The sequence below is a fragment of the Chiloscyllium punctatum genome, chromosome 5 (genome assembly GCF_047496795.1).
Source record: "Chiloscyllium punctatum isolate Juve2018m chromosome 5, sChiPun1.3, whole genome shotgun sequence".
Classification (NCBI taxonomy): domain Eukaryota; kingdom Metazoa; phylum Chordata; class Chondrichthyes; order Orectolobiformes; family Hemiscylliidae; genus Chiloscyllium; species Chiloscyllium punctatum.
The window spans coordinates 110220991-110240726 of NC_092743.1; the positions used below are offsets into that span (position 1 = coordinate 110220991).

General features: G+C 40.5%; 1 protein-coding gene across 4 annotated transcripts in view; it reads left to right on the forward strand.

The window, feature by feature from the left end:
• The window catches only part of LOC140477346 (dual specificity calcium/calmodulin-dependent 3',5'-cyclic nucleotide phosphodiesterase 1A-like), a 647210-nt gene that overhangs the window by 79639 nt on the left and 547835 nt on the right, over window positions 1–19736 (forward strand). For all 4 annotated transcript variants that reach the window (XM_072571037.1, XM_072571039.1, XM_072571041.1 and 1 more), the window contains exon 3: window positions 18193–18364. In XM_072571037.1, the coding sequence (XP_072427138.1) occupies window positions 18193–18364 (172 nt within the window). The remainder of the gene's footprint in view (window positions 1–18192; window positions 18365–19736) is intronic.

Here is a 19736-nt window from a genome sequence, read left to right on the forward strand (position 1 = left end):
GGTACGTCAGCCCAGGGTGCCATGGTGCTGGGCAAATCTGGGGTTGGACTGGGTTGTTGAGGGAATAACTGTGCAGAAAGGGACAATTTAAGATAGAAAAGTGGGAGCTAATAGACTTTGAGAGAGGAGGGAAAGCTGTGACAGGTAGGGCTATCACTTTGGCCTCAATGGGGAAAGACTAAATGACCAACCAGGACATGGCAATAGACAAAACCATGCTTTTGGGTTGAATTGGGGCTATTAATGTCAAGAATAGTGGGAGGCCGAAAGGTCATCACAGACACAAAGACAGCAAAAGAGAAAGGGAATGTCAAGGCTATGTGGGATCATTCTGAGTCTCAGGTAGAATCATTCACCAGGCCATGAATGGAAAGCCGAACTTGTTAAAGTAATTTACTGTTTATTTCTCTTCAGGAGTGCAGCGTCTACACTTTGCAGATAACCTAGCTACATTTCACAGCTCCTTCTCATCATTAAACAGAAAGGAGTGATCATTGAGACAGTGCTCATTGCATGGTATTAAGGTTCAACTGCTTTGTAGGTTTCAGTCATCACATGATAGCCACATATTGTATAGTGAGACATACCAGCATTTTGGAAACAATCCTTTTCATCCTTCCATTCTCAGTTAGCCTTCAAAATTTCAGAATGTGTACCAATTGGTAAAATGCCTAGAAACCATTCTGTAGGACAGTGTGCAACCTGAGAGAGCAACTTCCTGTACTATAATGGAGAATATAGTTGTGAACGTTTTATCGTAGACCTCCCAGCCTTGAATGGTCGTGTGCTCCCTGGGAAACCTGATAAAGGGAATGAAAGTTTGTCTCCAGAGGTGTGTGGAATCATCACAGATTTTGTACTCTCACTTAACAAGGATTGGGTGGTAATGTGGAAGATGTCTGCAGACCGGGCCCTCACACAATCCCTTGCAATTGGGATAAAAAGCACAATGTGTTCTGCCTCAGTGTTGTCCATATTAAAGTGCAACACCTAGGATGCTGTTGCCATTGTTACAATAAGGATCAATGGCCCTGATGTCTGGTTCTGTCTGCAGTGAAGCTGTGGAGACAGTAGCTTGCGAGTGATGAGCACTGTTTGGCTTGTACCATGTTTTGCCCAAAAACCCAAGTTATTTCCCTTTGTCTTTGTCTCATCAGCCAATGAGAACAACTTTGTTTTGTCTACCCTATCTTAACCTGTCATCAGTTTGATGACCTCTAACATATTTGATTAGATTCCCTACAGTGTGGAAACAAGCCCTTTAACCCAACAAGTCCACACCAGCCCTCCGAAGAGTAACCCACCCAGACTCATTTCCCTCTGACTAATGTACCATAACACTACGGGAAATTTAGAATGGCCAATTCACCTGACCTGCACATCTTTGGACTGTGGGAGGAAACCGGAGCACCCGGAGGAAACCCACGCAGACACAGGGAGAATGTGCAAACTCCACACAGGCAGTCGCCCAAGGCTGGAATTGAACCTGGTGCTGTGAGGCAGCAGTGCTAACCACTGAGCCACCATGCCGCCCGAATATCCCTCCTCAATCTCCTGTTTTCCAAGGAGAACAGCCAGTTTATTCAGCCCGACTTTGCTGTTAAAAACCCTCATTCTTAGAACCATCCAAAGTATATCTATACCTTCCCAAGGGCCTTCATGTCCTTTCTACATTGTGGTGACCAGTACAGGATGGTGTACTAACCAGAAATTTAATGACATTCAACATAACTACTTCGTGCTTGTATTCAGCGCCTCCATTTCTGAAGACCACAATGCCACATATTTTGTCAACTACTCTCTCAGTATGTCTTGTGTCCTTCAAAGAGATGGTCAAGTCTAGAGGGAATAAATAATTGGTGGAGGTATGCCTTTTTGCGTTGCCCCATGCTTCATATTGAGTGATGCCCCTCCGGCTTTATCATTACATCTCTTGAACAGAGTGAGATGCCAATGGCTTCTCATGGACTGTGGCTAATGACCTTTGCAGGGAGGTGACAGATGAGGACATCAGCAGCAAGTGAGCTGAGACAGGAGCAGGGTTGGAAAACAATGCAGAGATTCTGACAGGTAGTCTTAATGATGGTGCAAATATGTGCTGAAGGCATTAATGTTTGCCAGTGAGTAACATTTTCTCCATTGACTGTGATTTTCTCAGTGCCCTGCAGCATGTATATTTATTTTTCCATTTAACCAGTTAATTTTTACAATGTCCACATTGCCTCTGTTGCATCCACATTGCGATTGTAATCAACATTATTAACATAGTCGGAGCTTTAATTGACACTAAATTTGACATCTCAAGTGTACTGTTTTATGGCAGCAGGAATCTGTCTCATAGCTGCAGTATGAGGGGTTTTAGAGATTGGTATCATGACAGTGATTGGGGCAGAATAATGGAAGATTTTCTCTGTCCTGTTGTACCTGTATTTTACAATTGTTTGAAAGTGGAAGTGTAGCATTCCAATCAGTGATAGACTGCAGAGTACAAGATATCACCATTCCATCTTCCATAGTAACTATCTTCTATTTTCATGAATATTATTTTTGTCGATTCAAACATCATGGGATAAAATATACAAGCAAGTGTCAATTTTAGTTTTAAGGTGTTCACACGAGTCGCAATACATTTAAAATCCACCAGATGGCAGCATGGGCCTATGGGCTGTCAGGACAAAATTGCGGACAAGAGACTTGTCCTTGAGGGTTGTCAAAGTGTGGAATTCTCTTACCTGGAAAGCAGCAGAGTTTGAGCCATTGAGTTCATTTCAGGCTGAGTTAGATAGATTTTTGATTGACCAAGGAATATTAGAGTAATGTGGCGGGGTCAGACAGGACAGTGGGGTTGATGTCTCAACAACATAACAGCCTTGAAAGGCTGAATGGTCTATTTTAAAATATTCTCTGAACCTATACTATAAAAAATATTTTTTAGAACTCTCAATTGGATAGAAGTGGGCAATCATATAATTTTTTTCAATGTTAGAGGGTGAGCGTCCATTTAATTTTTTGGGAGCAGTTCATGAAACATTATCTGAAAACGTTTTGTCTGAGAAATTAACTAAGTTGATTTTCAGCTGTTTTATATCCTTAATCAAATATGTATGTGTGGGTGAGCAGGTGTTCCCACCTCTTAGTCAGTCACCTGATTGATGTCTGCAAAATTATGAGAGGTACAGACCGAGTGGATAGCAAGACGCATTTCCCCAGAGTGGGAGACTCAATTACTAGAGGTTACAAGTTCAAAGTTTAGCAGAGATATGTCATAGAATCATAGAGATGTACTGCATGGAAACAGACCCTTCAATCCAACCCATCCATGTCGACCAGATATCCCAAACCAATCTAGTCCCACCTGCCGGCACAGGGCCCATATCCCTCCAAACCCTTCCTATTCATATACCCATCCAAATGCCTCTTAAATATTGTAATTGTACCAGCCTCCACCACATCCTCTGGCAGCTCATTCCATACACGTACCACCTCTGTGGGAAAAAGTTGCCCCTTAGGTCTCTTTTATATCTTTCCCCTCTCACCCTAAACCTATGCCCTCTAGTTCTGGACTCCCCCACCCCAGGGAAAAGACTTTGCCTATTTATCCTATCCATTCCCCTCATAATTTTGTAAACCTCTATAAGGTCACTCCTCAGCCTCCGACGCTCCAGAGAAAACAGCCCCAGCCTCTCCAGCCTCTCTCTGTAGCTCAGATCCTCCAACCCGGGCAACATCCTTGCAAATCTTTTCTGAACCCTTTCAAGTTTCACAACATCTTTCCGATAGAAAGGAGACCAGAATTGCATGCAATATTCTAACAGTGGCCTAACCAATGTCCTGTACAGCCGCAACATGACCTCCCAACTCCTGTACTCAATACTCTGACCAATAAAGGAAAGCATTCCAAACGCCTTCTTCACTATCCTATCTACCTGCGACTCCACTTTCAAGGAGTTATGAACATGCATTCTAAACTCTCTTTGTTCAGCAACACTCCCTCGGACCTTATCATTAAGTGTATAAGTCCTGCTAAAATTTGCTTTCCCAAAATGCAGCACTTCGCATTTATCTGAATTAAACTCCATCTGCCACTTCTCAGCCCATTGGCCCATCTGGTCCAGATCCTGTTGTAATCTGAGGTAATCCTCTTCGCTGTCCACTACACCTCCAATTTTGGTGTCATCTGCAAAATTACTAACTGTACCTCTTACGCTCGCATCCAAATCACTTATGTAAATGACAAACTGTAGAGAACCCAGCACCGATCCTTGTGGCACCCCACTGATCACAGGTCTCCAGTCTGAAAAACAACCCTCCACCACCACCCTCTGTCTTCGACCTTTGAGCCAGTTGTGTATCCAAATGGCTAGTTCTCCCTGTATTCCATGAGATCTAACCTTGCTAACCAGTCTCCCAGGGGGAACCTTGTCGAACACCTTGCTGAAGTCCATATAGATCACATCTACTGCTCTGCCCACATCAATCGTCTTTGTTACTTCTTTAAAAAACTCTATCAAGTTTGTGAGACATGATTTCCCACGCACAAAGCCATGTTCACTATCCAGAATCAGTCCTTGCCTTTCCAATACATCTACATCCTGTCCCTCAGGATTCCCTCCAACAACTTGCCCACCACTGAGGTCAGGCTCACCGGTCTATAGTTCCCTGGCTTGTCTTTACCGCCCTTCTTAAACAGTGGCACCACATTTGCCAACCTCCAATCTTCTGGCACCTCACCTGTGACTATCGATGATACAAATATCTCAGCAAGAGGCCCAGCAAACACTTCTCTAGCTTCCCTCAGAGTTCTCGGGTACACCTGATCAGGTTCTGGGGATTTATCCACCTTTAACCATTTTAAGACATCCAGCACGTCCTCCTCTGTAATCTGGACATTTTGTAAGATGTCACCATCTATTTCCCTACAGTCTATATCTTCCATATCCTTTTCCACAGTAAATACTGATGCAAAATATTAATTTAGTATCTCCCCCATTTTCTGTGGCCCCACACAAAGGCCGCCTTGCTGATCTTTGAGGGGCCCTATTCTCTCCCTAGTTATCCTTTTGTCTTTAATATATTTGTAAAAACTCTTTGGATTCTCCTTAATTATATTTGCCAAAGCTATCTCATGTCCCCATATTGCTCTCCTGATTTCCCTCTTAAGTATACTCCTACTTTCTTTTTACTCTTCCAAGGATTCACTCGATCTATCCTGTCTATACCTTACATATGCTTCCTTCTTTTTCTTAACCAAACCCTCAATTTCTTTAGTCATCTAGCATTCCCATACCTACCAGCCTTCCCTTTCACCCTGACAGGAATATATTTTCTCTGGATTCTTGTTATCTCCTTTCTGAAGGCTTCCCATTTTCCAGCCATTCCTTTACCTGTGAACATCTGCCTCCAATCAGCTTTCGAAAGTTCTTGCCTAATACCATCAAAATTGGCCTTTGTCCAATTTAGGACTTCAACTTTTAGATCTGGTCTATCCTTTTCCATCACTATTTTAAAACTAATAGAATTATGGTCGCTGGCCCCAAAGTGCTCCCCCACTGACACCTCAGTCTTGCCTTATTTCCCAAGGGTAGGTCAAGTTTTGCACCTTCTCTAGTAGGTACATCCACATACTGAATCAGAAAATTGTCTTGTACACACTTAAGAAATTCCTCTCCATCGAAACCTTTAGCACTATGGGAGTCCCAGTTGATTGTTTAGAAAGTTAAAATCCTCCAGCATAATTACCCTATTATTCTTACAGATAGCTGAGATCTCCTGACAAGTTTGTTTCTCAATTTCCCTCTGACTATTGGGGGTCAATAATACAATCCCAATAAGGTGATCATCCCTTTCTTATTTCTCAGTTCCACCCAAATAACTCCCTGGATGTATTTCTGGGAATATCCTCCCTCAGCACAGCTGTAATGCTATCCCTTATCAAAAATGCCACTCCCCCTCCTCTCTTGCCTCCCTTTCTATCTTTCCTGTAGCATTTGTGTCCTGGAACATTAAGCTGCCAGTTCTGAGCCATGTTTCCGTAATTGCTATGATATCCCAGTCCCATGTTCCTAACCATGCCCTGAGTTCATCTGCCTTCTCTGTTAGGCCCCTTGCATTGAAATGAATGCAGTTTAATTTATTAGTCCTACCTTGTCCCTGCCTGCCCTATAAATGCTCCCCCAGGTTAAATTAATAGTTATGGCTAATATTTTAAGTTTAATCAAGAGACTTATCTCCAAAAACATATAATCAAGAAAGAATCCACTATACTCACTACTGCAGCCTTTCTCTTGGACAGATTTAAAACAACAATTAACTTATCTGATTCTGTGCTGTGAACTTCGCCCAACAATTCTCCAAGATCAGTTATGAATTTCACTGTCTGTTAACTTTCTCAACCACACTCCGATGTCCAGCGATACACGAATTCAAACAGCAAAGGCAGTAACTGTGCAGGTTCTCTCTTTCTCTCTCTCTCTCTCTCCTGCACTGTCCTCACCATGTGCTTCCTTTGTCTGCTCTTCTCCCTTAAAAACTGCTGTTGTTTTGACTTTTTTTTCCCAAAGTTCCAAAACAATTGCAACAGCATATAAAACAGTAATTGCTGCTCCTGGAATTCAAGGAAATCACCTCTATCATCTAAAATACCTCAAAAAAAAAGGAGCAGCTCTTATAGCCAGAAACTTTTCCCGTTCTCCAACTTGGATTACCCAGCGTGGAAAGTTCTTTACGCAGAGGGTGGTGGGTCTGGAACGCATTGCCAGCAAAAGTGGTAGAGGTGGGCACAATAGCGTCATTTAAGATGTGCCGAGACAGATACATAAATGGGCAGGGAGCAGTGGGATGCAGACCCTTAAAGAAAATAGGCAACAGGTTTAGATAGAGGATCTGCATTGGTGTAGGCATGGAGGGTGGAAGGGCCCGTTCCTGCGTTGTAATTTTTTTTGTTTTTTGTTCTTCTTTGAAATTCCACACACTTTCCTAAGAGAGCCTGAGCAAATGACTTAGTCTAGCAAGCCATTCAGTTCAAGGGGAATTATGGATGTGTGCTATATGCTGGTCTTGATAGCGACATACAGACCCCAAGAAAGAATGACAAAATGCCAACTGAGCTGGGATCAGCTGGGTTTGGTGAGGAGCTACATATGTCTCAGTTCCAGCTCCCCTCTGTTGTATCTGGGATATCATCTGAATTAATTTTCAGACTAGTATGTTACATGCCACCACCATTTCTTTCAACAAAGAGGTTTATATCATGTCAGAAACCATACTTTCTTTTCATAGAAATTAAGATACCAAAGGCATTGCCTTTGTGAGGTATTTTATCATGTCTGCATAACTTGCAAAACATTTTACAACCAACACGAAATGTTTGGTCTCATTTCATAGTGTTTCATCCATAGACCTGAATAATGACTCAACTACCTAAAAGCTTATGTAGTGTGTTTGGAAGCATATAGTAACAGTGGACTTCCCACCCACTTAACTGAACAACTGAATTCAATACTTCACTGCCATACTCCTCGGTTTGTAAGGTATCTTCCTTATCAAACCTTCTATATAACCTCCAACGTAACCTTCAACATTGTGGCAAGGTGTTGTTCCTACAATCTATCAGACTAGATGATACCGATCCTTTCATTTGAGGGAGGGACCATTTACTGAGGCAAAATGTTTGGAAAATGATACAGTTCCACTTTTCTAGGTCTTTGTCCCTTTTTAAATTAGTCTGTACCAAGAATGGAGGGATAGATCCTGAGGGGCTGGCTCGGACACTGCAGTAATGCTCCTGCTATGTCTGACTGCCATCATCTGATGAACTGCCATCATCACAAAGAAAAGCATGAGGTTGGATTTGGGGAGGTGGGGGATTGAAAAAGACAAGGAATTAAGATATTGAAGGCATTGCCTTTGTGCAGTATTTTATCATGTCTGCATAACTTGCAAAACATTTTATAACCAACACAAAATGTTTGGTCTCATTTCAGCTATGTAGCAATGAAAACATTCTTGCTTCTAAATCAGAAAATAATGGGCATTTGACTCCATTCCAAATACTTAAGATTATAAACGAAGCTAACATTTCAGTGCAGTTAAGTCAGGATCCATTGTTGGTGATGGTGTTTTTCAGGTAAAATATTAGGCTGAGGATCTCACTTTTTTTCTGAGGTAAATTAAGATGCGTGGTGCTACAAGTGTAGTCTTTCATACCTTGACCAATGGCTGTCTCTCAACTAACATGACTGAGTCAGATTTTCTGGACATTTGCCTCTTTACTCTCTGTGACTGTACCATGACAAATTGATCACTGCGATTTTCAACATTACACCATGGACTATACTTAAAAGTGTTGACTGATTTTATTAAAAATGCTATATAAATGCAAGATTTTTCCATTTCCAGTATTTGAGAGGTAGTGAGTCTATGTTAGAATTAGACCTAATCCTTGCCAAGACCCTATCCTAATACCCAGCAAGGCAAAATTTAAGGGGGAAAAACAGTGCACCCTTTTATACAGCAAACGTTTGACTTCTTTAAAATGAATGGATTGACTAATAGAATAGTTAAAACAGATGGACAACTTCAGTTTGTAATGCATGTACCAATACATTCAATTGTGGGGTGGCACGGTGGCTCAGTGGTTAGCACTGCTGCCTCACATTGCCAGGGACCCGGGTTCAATTCCCACCTCGGGCAACTGTCTGTGTGGAGTGTGCACATTCTTCCCGTGTCTGCGTGGGTTTCCTCCCACAATCCAAAGATGTGCAGGTTCGGTGAACTGGCTGTGCTAAATTGCGCATAGTGTTAGGTGCATTAGTCAGGGGTAAACATAGGGGGATGGGTTGCTCTTCAGAGGGTTGGTGTGGACTTGTTGGGCCGAAGGGACTGTTTCCACACTGTAGGGAATCTATCCTAAATCTAATTAGGACAATTTTCCTCACTGATTTCTTTTTCCTAAGCAGTCATTACAAAAGCATTCACAGGTCCAGGCATCATGAGGTAGTCTACTGTAGGTGGTGCTACTATCCCCTGAGCTGGAGAAGAAACCCTGTGCATGAATCATCACTGACTGTTCAAATAATCTGCTGCTGCTATTTGAGGGCGGCACAGTAAGTCAGGCTGTGTTGCTAAGCAAGTTGTGGCATAATTTTAAGCCTATTTTTAGCCCTGTTCCACTAAAGCCATGAGGAGAGCATGTAAATTAGCATGTGCAAATGACACGAATGATCTTTCATTTGTATTTGAAATTTAAACCTGAGTTTTATTCTTGACCAGTTTTTCTTCATTTAGATGTGAATGACATAGCACAGCAGTTACCAGCCTGAAAGGTCTGAGTACAAGAAACTTCAATGTCTTGCGCATTATAGCCAACATAGAGGTTTTATGACCAAAAAGAATTACTTGCTTTCTAATTAATAACTTCTACTATAGTTGAATTATTCTATCAAAGATTTAAAGAAGTAATATAGAAAATATGCAGTTGCAGCCCACGCTAAGCATTTATGATTTACATAGATACAAAGTGTCTTTTCAAGCACTGGATTTTAGAAAATAATTGCAAAGAATGCTAATTAGAATTAGATTAGTTTGGATATCCAACTCTAATTTTAAATAACCTTTGCTTGAGCATTGATGACAAGGCCAGTGGATTGTTACATTATGAGGAACTAATCCTTCAAGCATATTGACAAGTTACTTCAGTGATTAGTTATGTTGTTTTATAATTGAGTTATGATTGAATTATCATTTGATGGGGACATTTCTTAAGTAATGCTTTTAGTTGTTTTGTTCACTTGCAATAGGTAATATTAGCAGGAATTAGCAGGTTTAGAAAACTCTCAAAATGTAAAGACAAAGATTGGTGAGCTACATGCACAAATGGCTAAGTAGAAATATGATGTCATTGCAAGAACAAAGACGTGGCTTGAAATATTGAGGACTGGTTGTTTAATACGCGAGGGCATAATGTGTTCAGAAATTATAGGGAGCAGAAAAAGATGGTTTTGCCAACTGATTAGGGAAGGCATTGTATTGTTGGAAAAAGAAGATGTCCTTTACAGTGCAAGGAGACAGGAGAATCGACATTTCGGGCATAAGCCCTTCTTCAGGAATTTTTTAAGGGAACAGGAGAATCAACATTTCGGGCATAAGCCCTTCTGCAGTCCTCATTTTCTTCTCGTGTAAGGAGACAACCCACTTAGAGTTGAGAAACAAAAAGGGTCTCCTCAACTGAACATATACAGTAGGGAGAGCAACCGAGAAAATCACAGAGATGTGCAAGAATAATTGAATAATTTCGATGAATCCAAATGTCAATTTGTGATAATTGTAAAGTAAAGGGAAATTACGCAGAAGAGTTTCTGAAATTCTTTCAGGAGACTTTCCTTGATCAATTTGCTTTTAGTCCAACTAATAGGAGGAATTAATGAATATGGTGTGGGAGAATGAGATGGAGCTTGTGGATGAAGCAAGGACTGAGACAAATACAACACTTTTGAGAGAGGAAGAGAGTATCACTGACAGAGTGAGAACATTACAATAAAATTACAATCAGCATACAGTGATTCAATGAATGAGCTTGAACATTGAGGTGATGTGGTAGGGTTGATGGCAATGAGACTTTGGAAGAATGAGGATTAGCTCACGATAAGATGTTGAAGTAAACAAAAGCACCAGAATGAGGGACGAGTACTTGGTAGAGGGCTATAGAATGCACAGGAAGGTTCTGAGGGCTGTATATTTTCCACTGCTCCCAGTTTAAATGCACCATGTAACCCATTGGTAGCTCCTTTCTCCATCTGATTACCTTCCACTGTGAAGGAAAGGTGAGAAGAGAGAGAAACGGAAAAAGGCAAAGACATGGTGAAATGTTTCATGCTGTGTAAATTGGGACTTCTGATTAAAGCGGCTGGTTTGGAATGTCTGCAATTCTCAAGCCCTGCTGGAAATCCAAGGTTAAAAATTAATAGAACAAAGTGTTAAATTTAATTATATTTCTCATTGTATATTACCAGATCCAAAATAGCTTGATTTCTGGATCCACAACGTATTGTTCTAGAAAACTATCCTGAATGTCCTTTATGACCTCTTTGTTGCAATACTGCCAATTTGATTTTCTCATTCGATATGAACATTAAATTCACCATTATAAATGCACTTTATTTTTTACAATGTTCTCATTATCTTTTGATTTATTCTCTGTCCTACATGGTCACAATTATAAGGGGCCTATGGATTATTTTCATTTATTTCTTAACTTCACCCCATATAGATTCTACATCATCCAGTCCAACATCATCTCTTGCTAATGTACCAACTCTAGCTTGTACTAACAAGCCCCCCCATCACCCTTTCCTCTCCATCCTTCTGAAAGGTCATGTACCCATGAATGATCAATTACCAGCTTTGATCTCCTCATGTCTCTGTAATGGCTATAAGGACATAGTCATTAGCCTCTATTTGTTGCATTAATGTATTTATTTTATTCTGAGTACCACACACATTCAAGTAACGGGCCATTAATTTTGTTTTACTGCCTTATCTTGCCCACTGCCCCCTGCATCTGTGACTATTTGCTTTTATTCCCGCTTGTGTATGCTGGCTCTTCCTGTTCCCTTTGGGTATCATTGTCACAATAGTTGTCCTGCAATGGTAACGGCAGAGTGGGGTATTTTGCCAGTCTATGAGGTTGTAGATTGTGTTGGAATAAAATTATTCTGCTGCTGATGGCTCGCAGTGTCTCATTGGATGCTGTCTTGAGCCTGTTTTACCAAACCCCCACAAAATATATCAAGAAGATAGCCCAGACCCTAACCTTCATCTTATTTAAAGGCAATTGTAAGGTGCTGTGTTCCAGATGTGATTCGATTGGTTAAGCTAACAGGCTTGAAGCAAAACTCACTTTATTCGTACACTACAGTTAAAATACAAATGAGAAAGAAAATAATTGGCACAATGTTAACACTACCAAAATGCTCAGCAACATAATATGTGATTTATCTACTACTCACCAACAGTTCCAACGCAGCAGCATCCCATAAACACACCCTTGGCAAAGGCAAATTCAGAAAAAAAAAGACCTGCCTCACTTGCTACCTGCTCCAATCCAGGAGAAGGAGCACCGACAGAATGAATCTAGCAGTGGAGGGAGAATGCAAGTTTTTTTGCAGCAGCAGCAGAGAGAGGTGTATCTAGCAGCTTCAACTCCAAACCCCAGGTTTAATAACTGAAAGCAAACAAAAAACTGGGTCTGTGTGAACCTAACTCCACATGTTCATGCTCCTTTTGTATAATTTAAATAAAAACCCAAAGCCATTTACACTTCTTTGCATGGGATAGACACCTTGACACCAGGGTGCTTCAAGAGAAACAGGACAGAAAAAAATCCCTCTGAAAGGCACATATCATCACAAGTCACTAGATGAGTTCAATGACTATCGTATGTGATGTTCAGCATGGAGGAGTACTGATTCATCAGGTGATCGAAGTTAGTGGGCAGTACATGGTAATCAGCAGGAGGTTTCCTTGCCCATTTTGACCTTATGCTATGAGACGTCATGTGTCCAGAGTCAATGTTGAGCACTCCCAAAACTCCCTACTGACTGTATACTTTGTGCTGCCACTGCTGGGTTTGTCCTGCTGATAATTAACCCTAACCCCAACCCTACTACATGTGGGATACTCAGTCATTACTAAGAAACAAAGTATTTTTGCAATGTCATGGAGCTTTAATCTGATATTGTTTGCAAGTCTTGCACAAATTGGTCAAGTGTTTCTAATTTGCACAAGACCAGTAATCCAAATTGTATCCTTGTCTTCAGAAGTTTTTCTTTTTCTGACTAAGTAATATCAGACATGAGTCAGGTTGCCTGGTAAATCACGTACTACCCTATTTTTAAATAACTGGAGATGACCTTATACAATTATGCAGAATTCATCAATAATTATATTTTATTCATTTGTCAGATCATTAATAAATTTTAATAAAAACAATGTTTTAAACTTGCATAATAGCCTTTCAGCTATTTTCAACTATTCACAAATGGATCCAGTTAGCTGAGACTCAATGGTGATTATTTCAATCTGAGGATGTGGACAATTTTCTATGCGGAGCCTCTAAAGAACTTGTTTAGATTAACCTGAACGATCACCGAAACCAGACTGCACTGGTTTAACCAGTTTTGTGTGATATGCTTTATTTGGTGAAATTTCCAGGCCATCAGGACAAATTTTGCTCACTATTCCTTAACAAGCATTAATTGGTTTCTGATCTGTTAGATTGAATGACTGGATAATCACAAAATGTATTCTTCAGAGATATAACATTAAAAGGTCATGAAATGGAGCTGTTTAAAATAACCGCTCATATAATGCCGCCGTGTAGATATCATGTGACACTAAGGCCACCAAAAGATGCAAAATAACACACACACTAATGGTGTTTTTTTTTGTGTGGAGTTCCTGGATTTTTTTCTCTGCTGTTATTGCACCTTTGCTCTTCAACTCGCCAATGGTCTGGTTGCAGATATGGGTATTCTGATGAGCTCGGCTTATGTGTCCATATGTTAAAGAAAGCTTTTGGAAAACATGTATCCCATCTTCGCTTGACCAATGAATGTGACTAAAAAGATTATCACCTGTTTCAATCATAAAACACACCTCAAACCAGGGCACAGGCAGCCCTGCCTCGAGCTCTGAAGCTCTCGGTCACCTCAACATTATCTGTTATGAGCTTTTTTAATAAATGATATCAGCAACATCTTGTAATCTGCTGCACTCTAGTACTAGGGAGCTCATTGCGCAAGGAAAAACATAAGATGCTTCCTAAATTGAGTGCCCCCCCCCACCTTGGTGCAAGGTGCCATTTGCTGTATACACATTGCAGTGAATTTGTATTTTTCCTATGAATTAATCTGGAATATTTAACAACTGGCTTGTACTTCAATATAAAACTACAGTAAAATTGTCTTGTGACCACAAATCACACTCCAGCAGATCTTAAACGATAGTATTCTTAATGAATTGCACAATAATCTATATGCTAATTATCAGATTAACTATGATACTTAATATCATAGTGAATAAATAGTTTTATCCTTTGTTATTTCCACAATGTATTGCTCCAGGAAGCACCATTTCCAGACAACCTTTGCTGATTTGATTGCTCTGCAATGAAAAGCAGCCAATTTTGTCATCTGAATGCCAACTAGAATGCCAAGTTAAAAGTTACAAGGGTCATCTTCTGGACATGGCTTATCACTCCATTTCAGAACCCACCTTCAGCTGCACAACAGCAGTACAATGAGTTTAAGCTTCCTTTCCTAGCAACATTTTGGAGCAGAAAATCAACAACCCAATGTGCACTTTCGCAACCTGATCTTTCTGGGGGAAACACGTAGTACAAGCTTGAATGTGTATCTTGCTTTGTGATTTCCTAACTCATGATTTGTAACTTTGTTATCATGAGGCACCAATCTTTAGCATAACCTGGAATCTATCAAGTACATGAGGAAAAGCGAGAGCCGGAGGAAGAGGGGGAGACGGAGAAGCAGCAGTGACTGGAACCCCTGCCTCCCAGAGGCCAACTCATCAAGGAGCACGTCAACTCAGTAATCCTCTCCATTCCCCAAGTCCCAGCAATCACAAAGTGAATATCTTGTCTTGTCGCCATTAGTGAATTGACAACAAATTGCTCTTTATTTCTTCAGCTATTTGCTGAGATGTATGGTTCAAATTGTACAAGCACCGAAAGCCATATGAGTCTGATACAGTGTAATCAACTAGGAGAAAGTGAGGACTGCAGATGCTGGAGATCAGAGCTGAAAAATGTGTTGCTGGAAAAGCGCAGCAGGTCAGGCAGCATCCAAGGAACAGGAGAATCGACGTTTCGCGCATAAGCCCTTCTTCAGGAATGAGGAGGGTGTGCCAAGCAGGCTAAGATAAAAGGTAGGGAGGAGGGACTTGGGGGAGGGGCGTTGGGAATGCGATAGGTGGAAGAAGGTTAAGGTGAGGGTGATAGGCCGGAGATAGGTCAATTGATCTGCAATCTTCTTCCCGACCTTTCTGCCCCCACCCCCTCTCCACAGCAACCTCAACCAATTTAATATGGTCAGCCAGCTCATAACATGGCTCATTGATGCCTGATAGAAGCAAAGTACATTCACCCACAGGGACCTGTTCTCTGCAAACAAAAGGGATACATTCAAGCCTTCTGTCTTTTTACCAGAGAGCTCAGAGTGCCTTAATTTTTCTGTTGCTTTGTCCAGAGAAACATTTCAGTTAATCGGACTCAGCCTAACAGCAATCAACACTTTTTCCTCCCATAAAATATATCACGGTGACCATTTGAAATTCACCATTCCACTGTTTGCCTTCATGGGTACATGATGCAAAGCTCCAACAGCAAGTCTCTCTTTTCAGTTCTGGAATTTTTCAAATAACACATGTTGCTCTAACTACTCTGGATTTCTGTGTTTCCTTTTAACCTCCGTTCTTGAATAATGGTGTAACATTTGCTAACTTCCAATCCTTTGGGTCCATTATAGAGTGTAGGGAATTGCATAAAATCAGAATTGCCATATCTGTTAACTTTACAGCTACCCATTTTAGAATGTTAGGATGAAAGCCATCAGGTCCTCAGGTTTTGGTGGATTTTAATTCTATATATTCCTCCAATATTTGTTCTCTGCTGATGCTAATTGCTTAAGTTCTGTGTTCCTTTCAGATTCTTAATTACACTTTATTTCTGCTGTGTAATTTCTGTCTTTTACTGTGAAGACAGACACAAAATATTTGTTCTATAACTCTGCAGTTTCCTAATTCTCCATGATTTTGTTTTCCTCTGGCCCTAAGAGACCAATGTTTCCTTCAGCTACTCTCCCTTTTATATACATGTAAATGCTGTTATAACCTGTTTTATATTGCTGTCTATAGTACTTTCATTCTATATGTTGTGTATATCTCTAGTCTTTATAGAGCCTACTTTTAAAATATGCTGTGTGTGTATAATGTTGTGAATCTGTCTGCCAATTAGTTGCTAACTGCACTCATGAAAATCAGTTGATTTGCTTAAAGTCTGCTTCATAAACTTTTACTGTTTTAAATATACAAACTATTGGAGTTAATCAATCCCTACTTAATGATTATTAGGCCATTATATTAAGCATAATATGAAGTGCAGCAACATTGCTCTGCTGAGGCCTATCATGTTTGAACAATTAGCAAGCAAATTCATCTACAGATTAAACTCATTGTTGACAGTCTTAAATGGTGCCAAGTTCCATGAGACAATCCCCAATGTATTTGTTTGTTATAGTGTCAGAAAATGCTGAAATCACAACGTGTTGGTCAGCAGGTAAGCCCCCATCAACAAGTCCATTTAACTCACTTCATAAAGGCAAATGGTCAGAGTATATGCTGCAATGCTTGCAAGGAAGGGAAGGCCCAAGGCATATTGTCGAAATGTCTACAAAATTCTGCAGTTTTAATTGGGGTAACAGCAGACCGCCTAGCAGAGTTTAAAATATTTAAATAACATTCAGACCTATTTCTGCATTTGGGTGTGTCTGATACAAAAAAAGCAAGCCATTAAGATTTTCATCGTAATTGGGACACAACAATAGGTGGAAAGACAAGTTGTGAGAGGGATATAAATATTTTATAGAGAGATGTTTATAGGTTAAGTAAGTGGGCAAGAAGTTGACAAATGGACTATAATGTGGGAAAATGTGAAGTTATTCATTTGGAAAGGAGAACAAAATAACAGTATTATTTCAATGGAGTAAAACTACAGAAAGCTGCAACACAAAGAGACTTGGGGATACATGTGCACAAAACACAAAATACCAACATGTAGATGCATCAGGTAATCAGGAAGGCTAATGGAATGTTGGAGAAAGTGAGGACTGCAGATGCTGGAGACTAGAGTTGAAAAGTGTGGTGCTGGAAAAGCGCAGCAGGCCAGGCAGCATCCGAGGAGCAGGAGAATCGATGTTTCGGGCATAAGCCCTTCTAATGGAATGTTGGCCCTTATTTCAAGAGAATTGAGATATAGCAGTAGGGCAGTCTTTCTGTGACTGTACAAAGTGCTGGTGAAATCACATCTAGAGTATTGTGAGTAGTTTTGGTCCTCTTATTTAAGAAAAAATATCATTTAATTGGAGGCGATTCAAAGAAGGTTCATGAGGATGATCCCTGATATGGAGCGACTGTGTTATGAGCAAAGGATAGATAAGTTGTGACTGTATTCTTTGGAGTTTAGAAGAATAAGAGGTGATCTAATTGAAACATTTAGGATTCTTTCATGGCTGACAGTGTTAATGCTCAGAATTTATTTTCCTTCTTGGGACCAGAAGATGTGTTCTCAGAATAGAGAAGCACTGATTTAAGATTGAGATAGGGAGGAATGTCTTCCCTCAGAGGTTCATGAATGTTTGGAACTCTTTGCCTCTACAGCTCTCTGTGGCAGAGTCCTTGTGTATATTTAAGTTTGAGATGCATAGATTCTTGGTTAATAGGGGAATCAGGGGTTATGGAGAAAGGGCAGGAAAGTGGATGAGAGGAATGTTGGGGCTATACACCCTATTTCTCTATCTATTTATTATTGTCCTATAGTCTAAACCTCATCTGCTTGGACCCTGGTGCACACACAAGTCCAATTTATGCATCATGTTTTTGCTTTCTGACTTACATTGAACCGAGTTGGCAACACCTTTTAACATTATCATCTTGGTTTTCAAATCCCTTCATATCTTCGCTCTCCTTATCTTTGCAAGCTTTCTCCAGCTCTGTAACCTTTTAAGATCTATGCACTCCTCCAATCCTGGCTTCTTACTCATTGCTGCTTTCATCAATCCATCATTGTTGGTATTGTCTTCGGCTGTCTTGGCCTAGGCGTTATAATTATAGCCCTGAATATCTTTTATTCTCCATCTCGCTCTCTCTCTCTCTCTCGCTCTCTCACTCCTCCTTAAAGAGATCCCTAAAAGTAAACCCCTTTGATATTTTTACCCTATCAAAGATTCTGTTTAAGTTGCTCAATGATAAATTTTGCTTGATATTGCCACTGTGAACTGTTTGGTATATTTGATGGCAATAATGGTGCTATTTAAATGCAAGTTATTGCTGATGAAATTGTTATCTAAGATTTATATATACTGTAGTTTAAAATAAACTATCTCCTTTTCTTTTAAATTCTAGGTTCAAAATCCCAGACCTCTTTGCGGCACAGTGGTGCAAGATTTGAAGGGAAGGATGAAAAAAGAAAAGAAAAAATAGGGAATGCCGTTGATTCACAGAATCCAGAAGAAGTCCTAGCGGAGGAGTTTCTCTCCGTTGATAACCCAGACGCTTTGGAAAAAGCAGCGATCAGGTTAGCAATTACATGTGAAAAACAATGAAACATTCCGTGAACTTTGGTTTATTGAGTTTTCTTTCACTGCTTTTGGCTACTAAATTGGTAGAAATTATTTCGGTTTAAATGTGTCTCCACATTTTCTTCAGCTGCAAAAGGCTCAAACACTCCATGAACAAATAAGTACCTGAGGAACAAAAACAGAAGTTGCTGGAAAAGCTCAACAGGTCTGACAGCATTTGTGAAAAGGAATCAGAGTTAAATTTCTGATTTCTACCTCTGACTTCTCTTCATGGATGCTGCCAGACCTGCTGAGCTTTTCAAGCAATTTCTGTTTTTGTTTCGATTTTACAGTATCTGCAGTTCTTTCAGTTCTTGTTAAGTATTTGAGGTGCCCTTTGTCTTTGGATGCAGAGGTATTTGGCAACTCGTGCCATGTTACCATGTGTGGGTTTCATGATGACTTTCAACAAAACTTCAATTCCATGATTTTGAGAGAATCTTTTGGCACGTTTAAGGAATTGGTTGGGAGGTAGGACACAAGAAATTGAGATAGCAGGTATGTACCCCAATTGTGATGATTAACGTTTTTCTTGTCATTTGTTCAGAAGCCCTTTGCTTACCTTTGAGGTTTGTTCTTTGAGGCGGAGATGATCATGTTCATCATGCAGGTATTTGGCATGGTTCTGGTGGTTGCCTTGCTGACTGTTAGAAGGATTTCTGAAAATAGGAGAGGATCCTGCAGTCCTTTTGAGTTTTGAAAGGTTTGTTGGCACAGTATTTCCTCTTCTGAGTTTTCACTCTGTTTCTGATGGGCGTTTACATTTGAAGCAAGCCACAGCATTTATTTTTTATTTGGTTTCCGAAAAGACAGCGATTCTGGGCAAACTTCTTCCAAGATTCAACACCAAAACTGCGAAGTGAAGCCCATAGAGCGTCCTTCTGAAGCTGCGTTTGATTGGCATGAAGTCATACCCCAAAGTGAAGCACTACATAGAAAAGTTGTTCTGCTGTCTAGGCATCTGGCTCAATGACCATCCCAACTCAGTTTTGACTTTTGCAATTTAGTGTGAACTCTTGGCATAATAGACAAAGTCTTTTCCCTGGCGTGAGGGAGTCCAGAACTAGAGGGCATAGGTTTAGGGTGAGAGGGGAAAGATACAAAAGAGACCTGCGGGGCAACTTTTTCACGCAGAGGGTGGTATGTGTATGGAATGAGCTGCCAGAGGATGTGGTGGAGGCTGGTACAATTGCAACATTTAAGAGGCATTTGGATGGGTATATGAATAGGAAGGGTTTGGAGGGATATGGGCCGGGTGCTGGCAGGTGGGACTAGATTGGGTTGGGATATCTGGTCGGCATGGACGGGTTGGACTGTAGGGTCTATTTC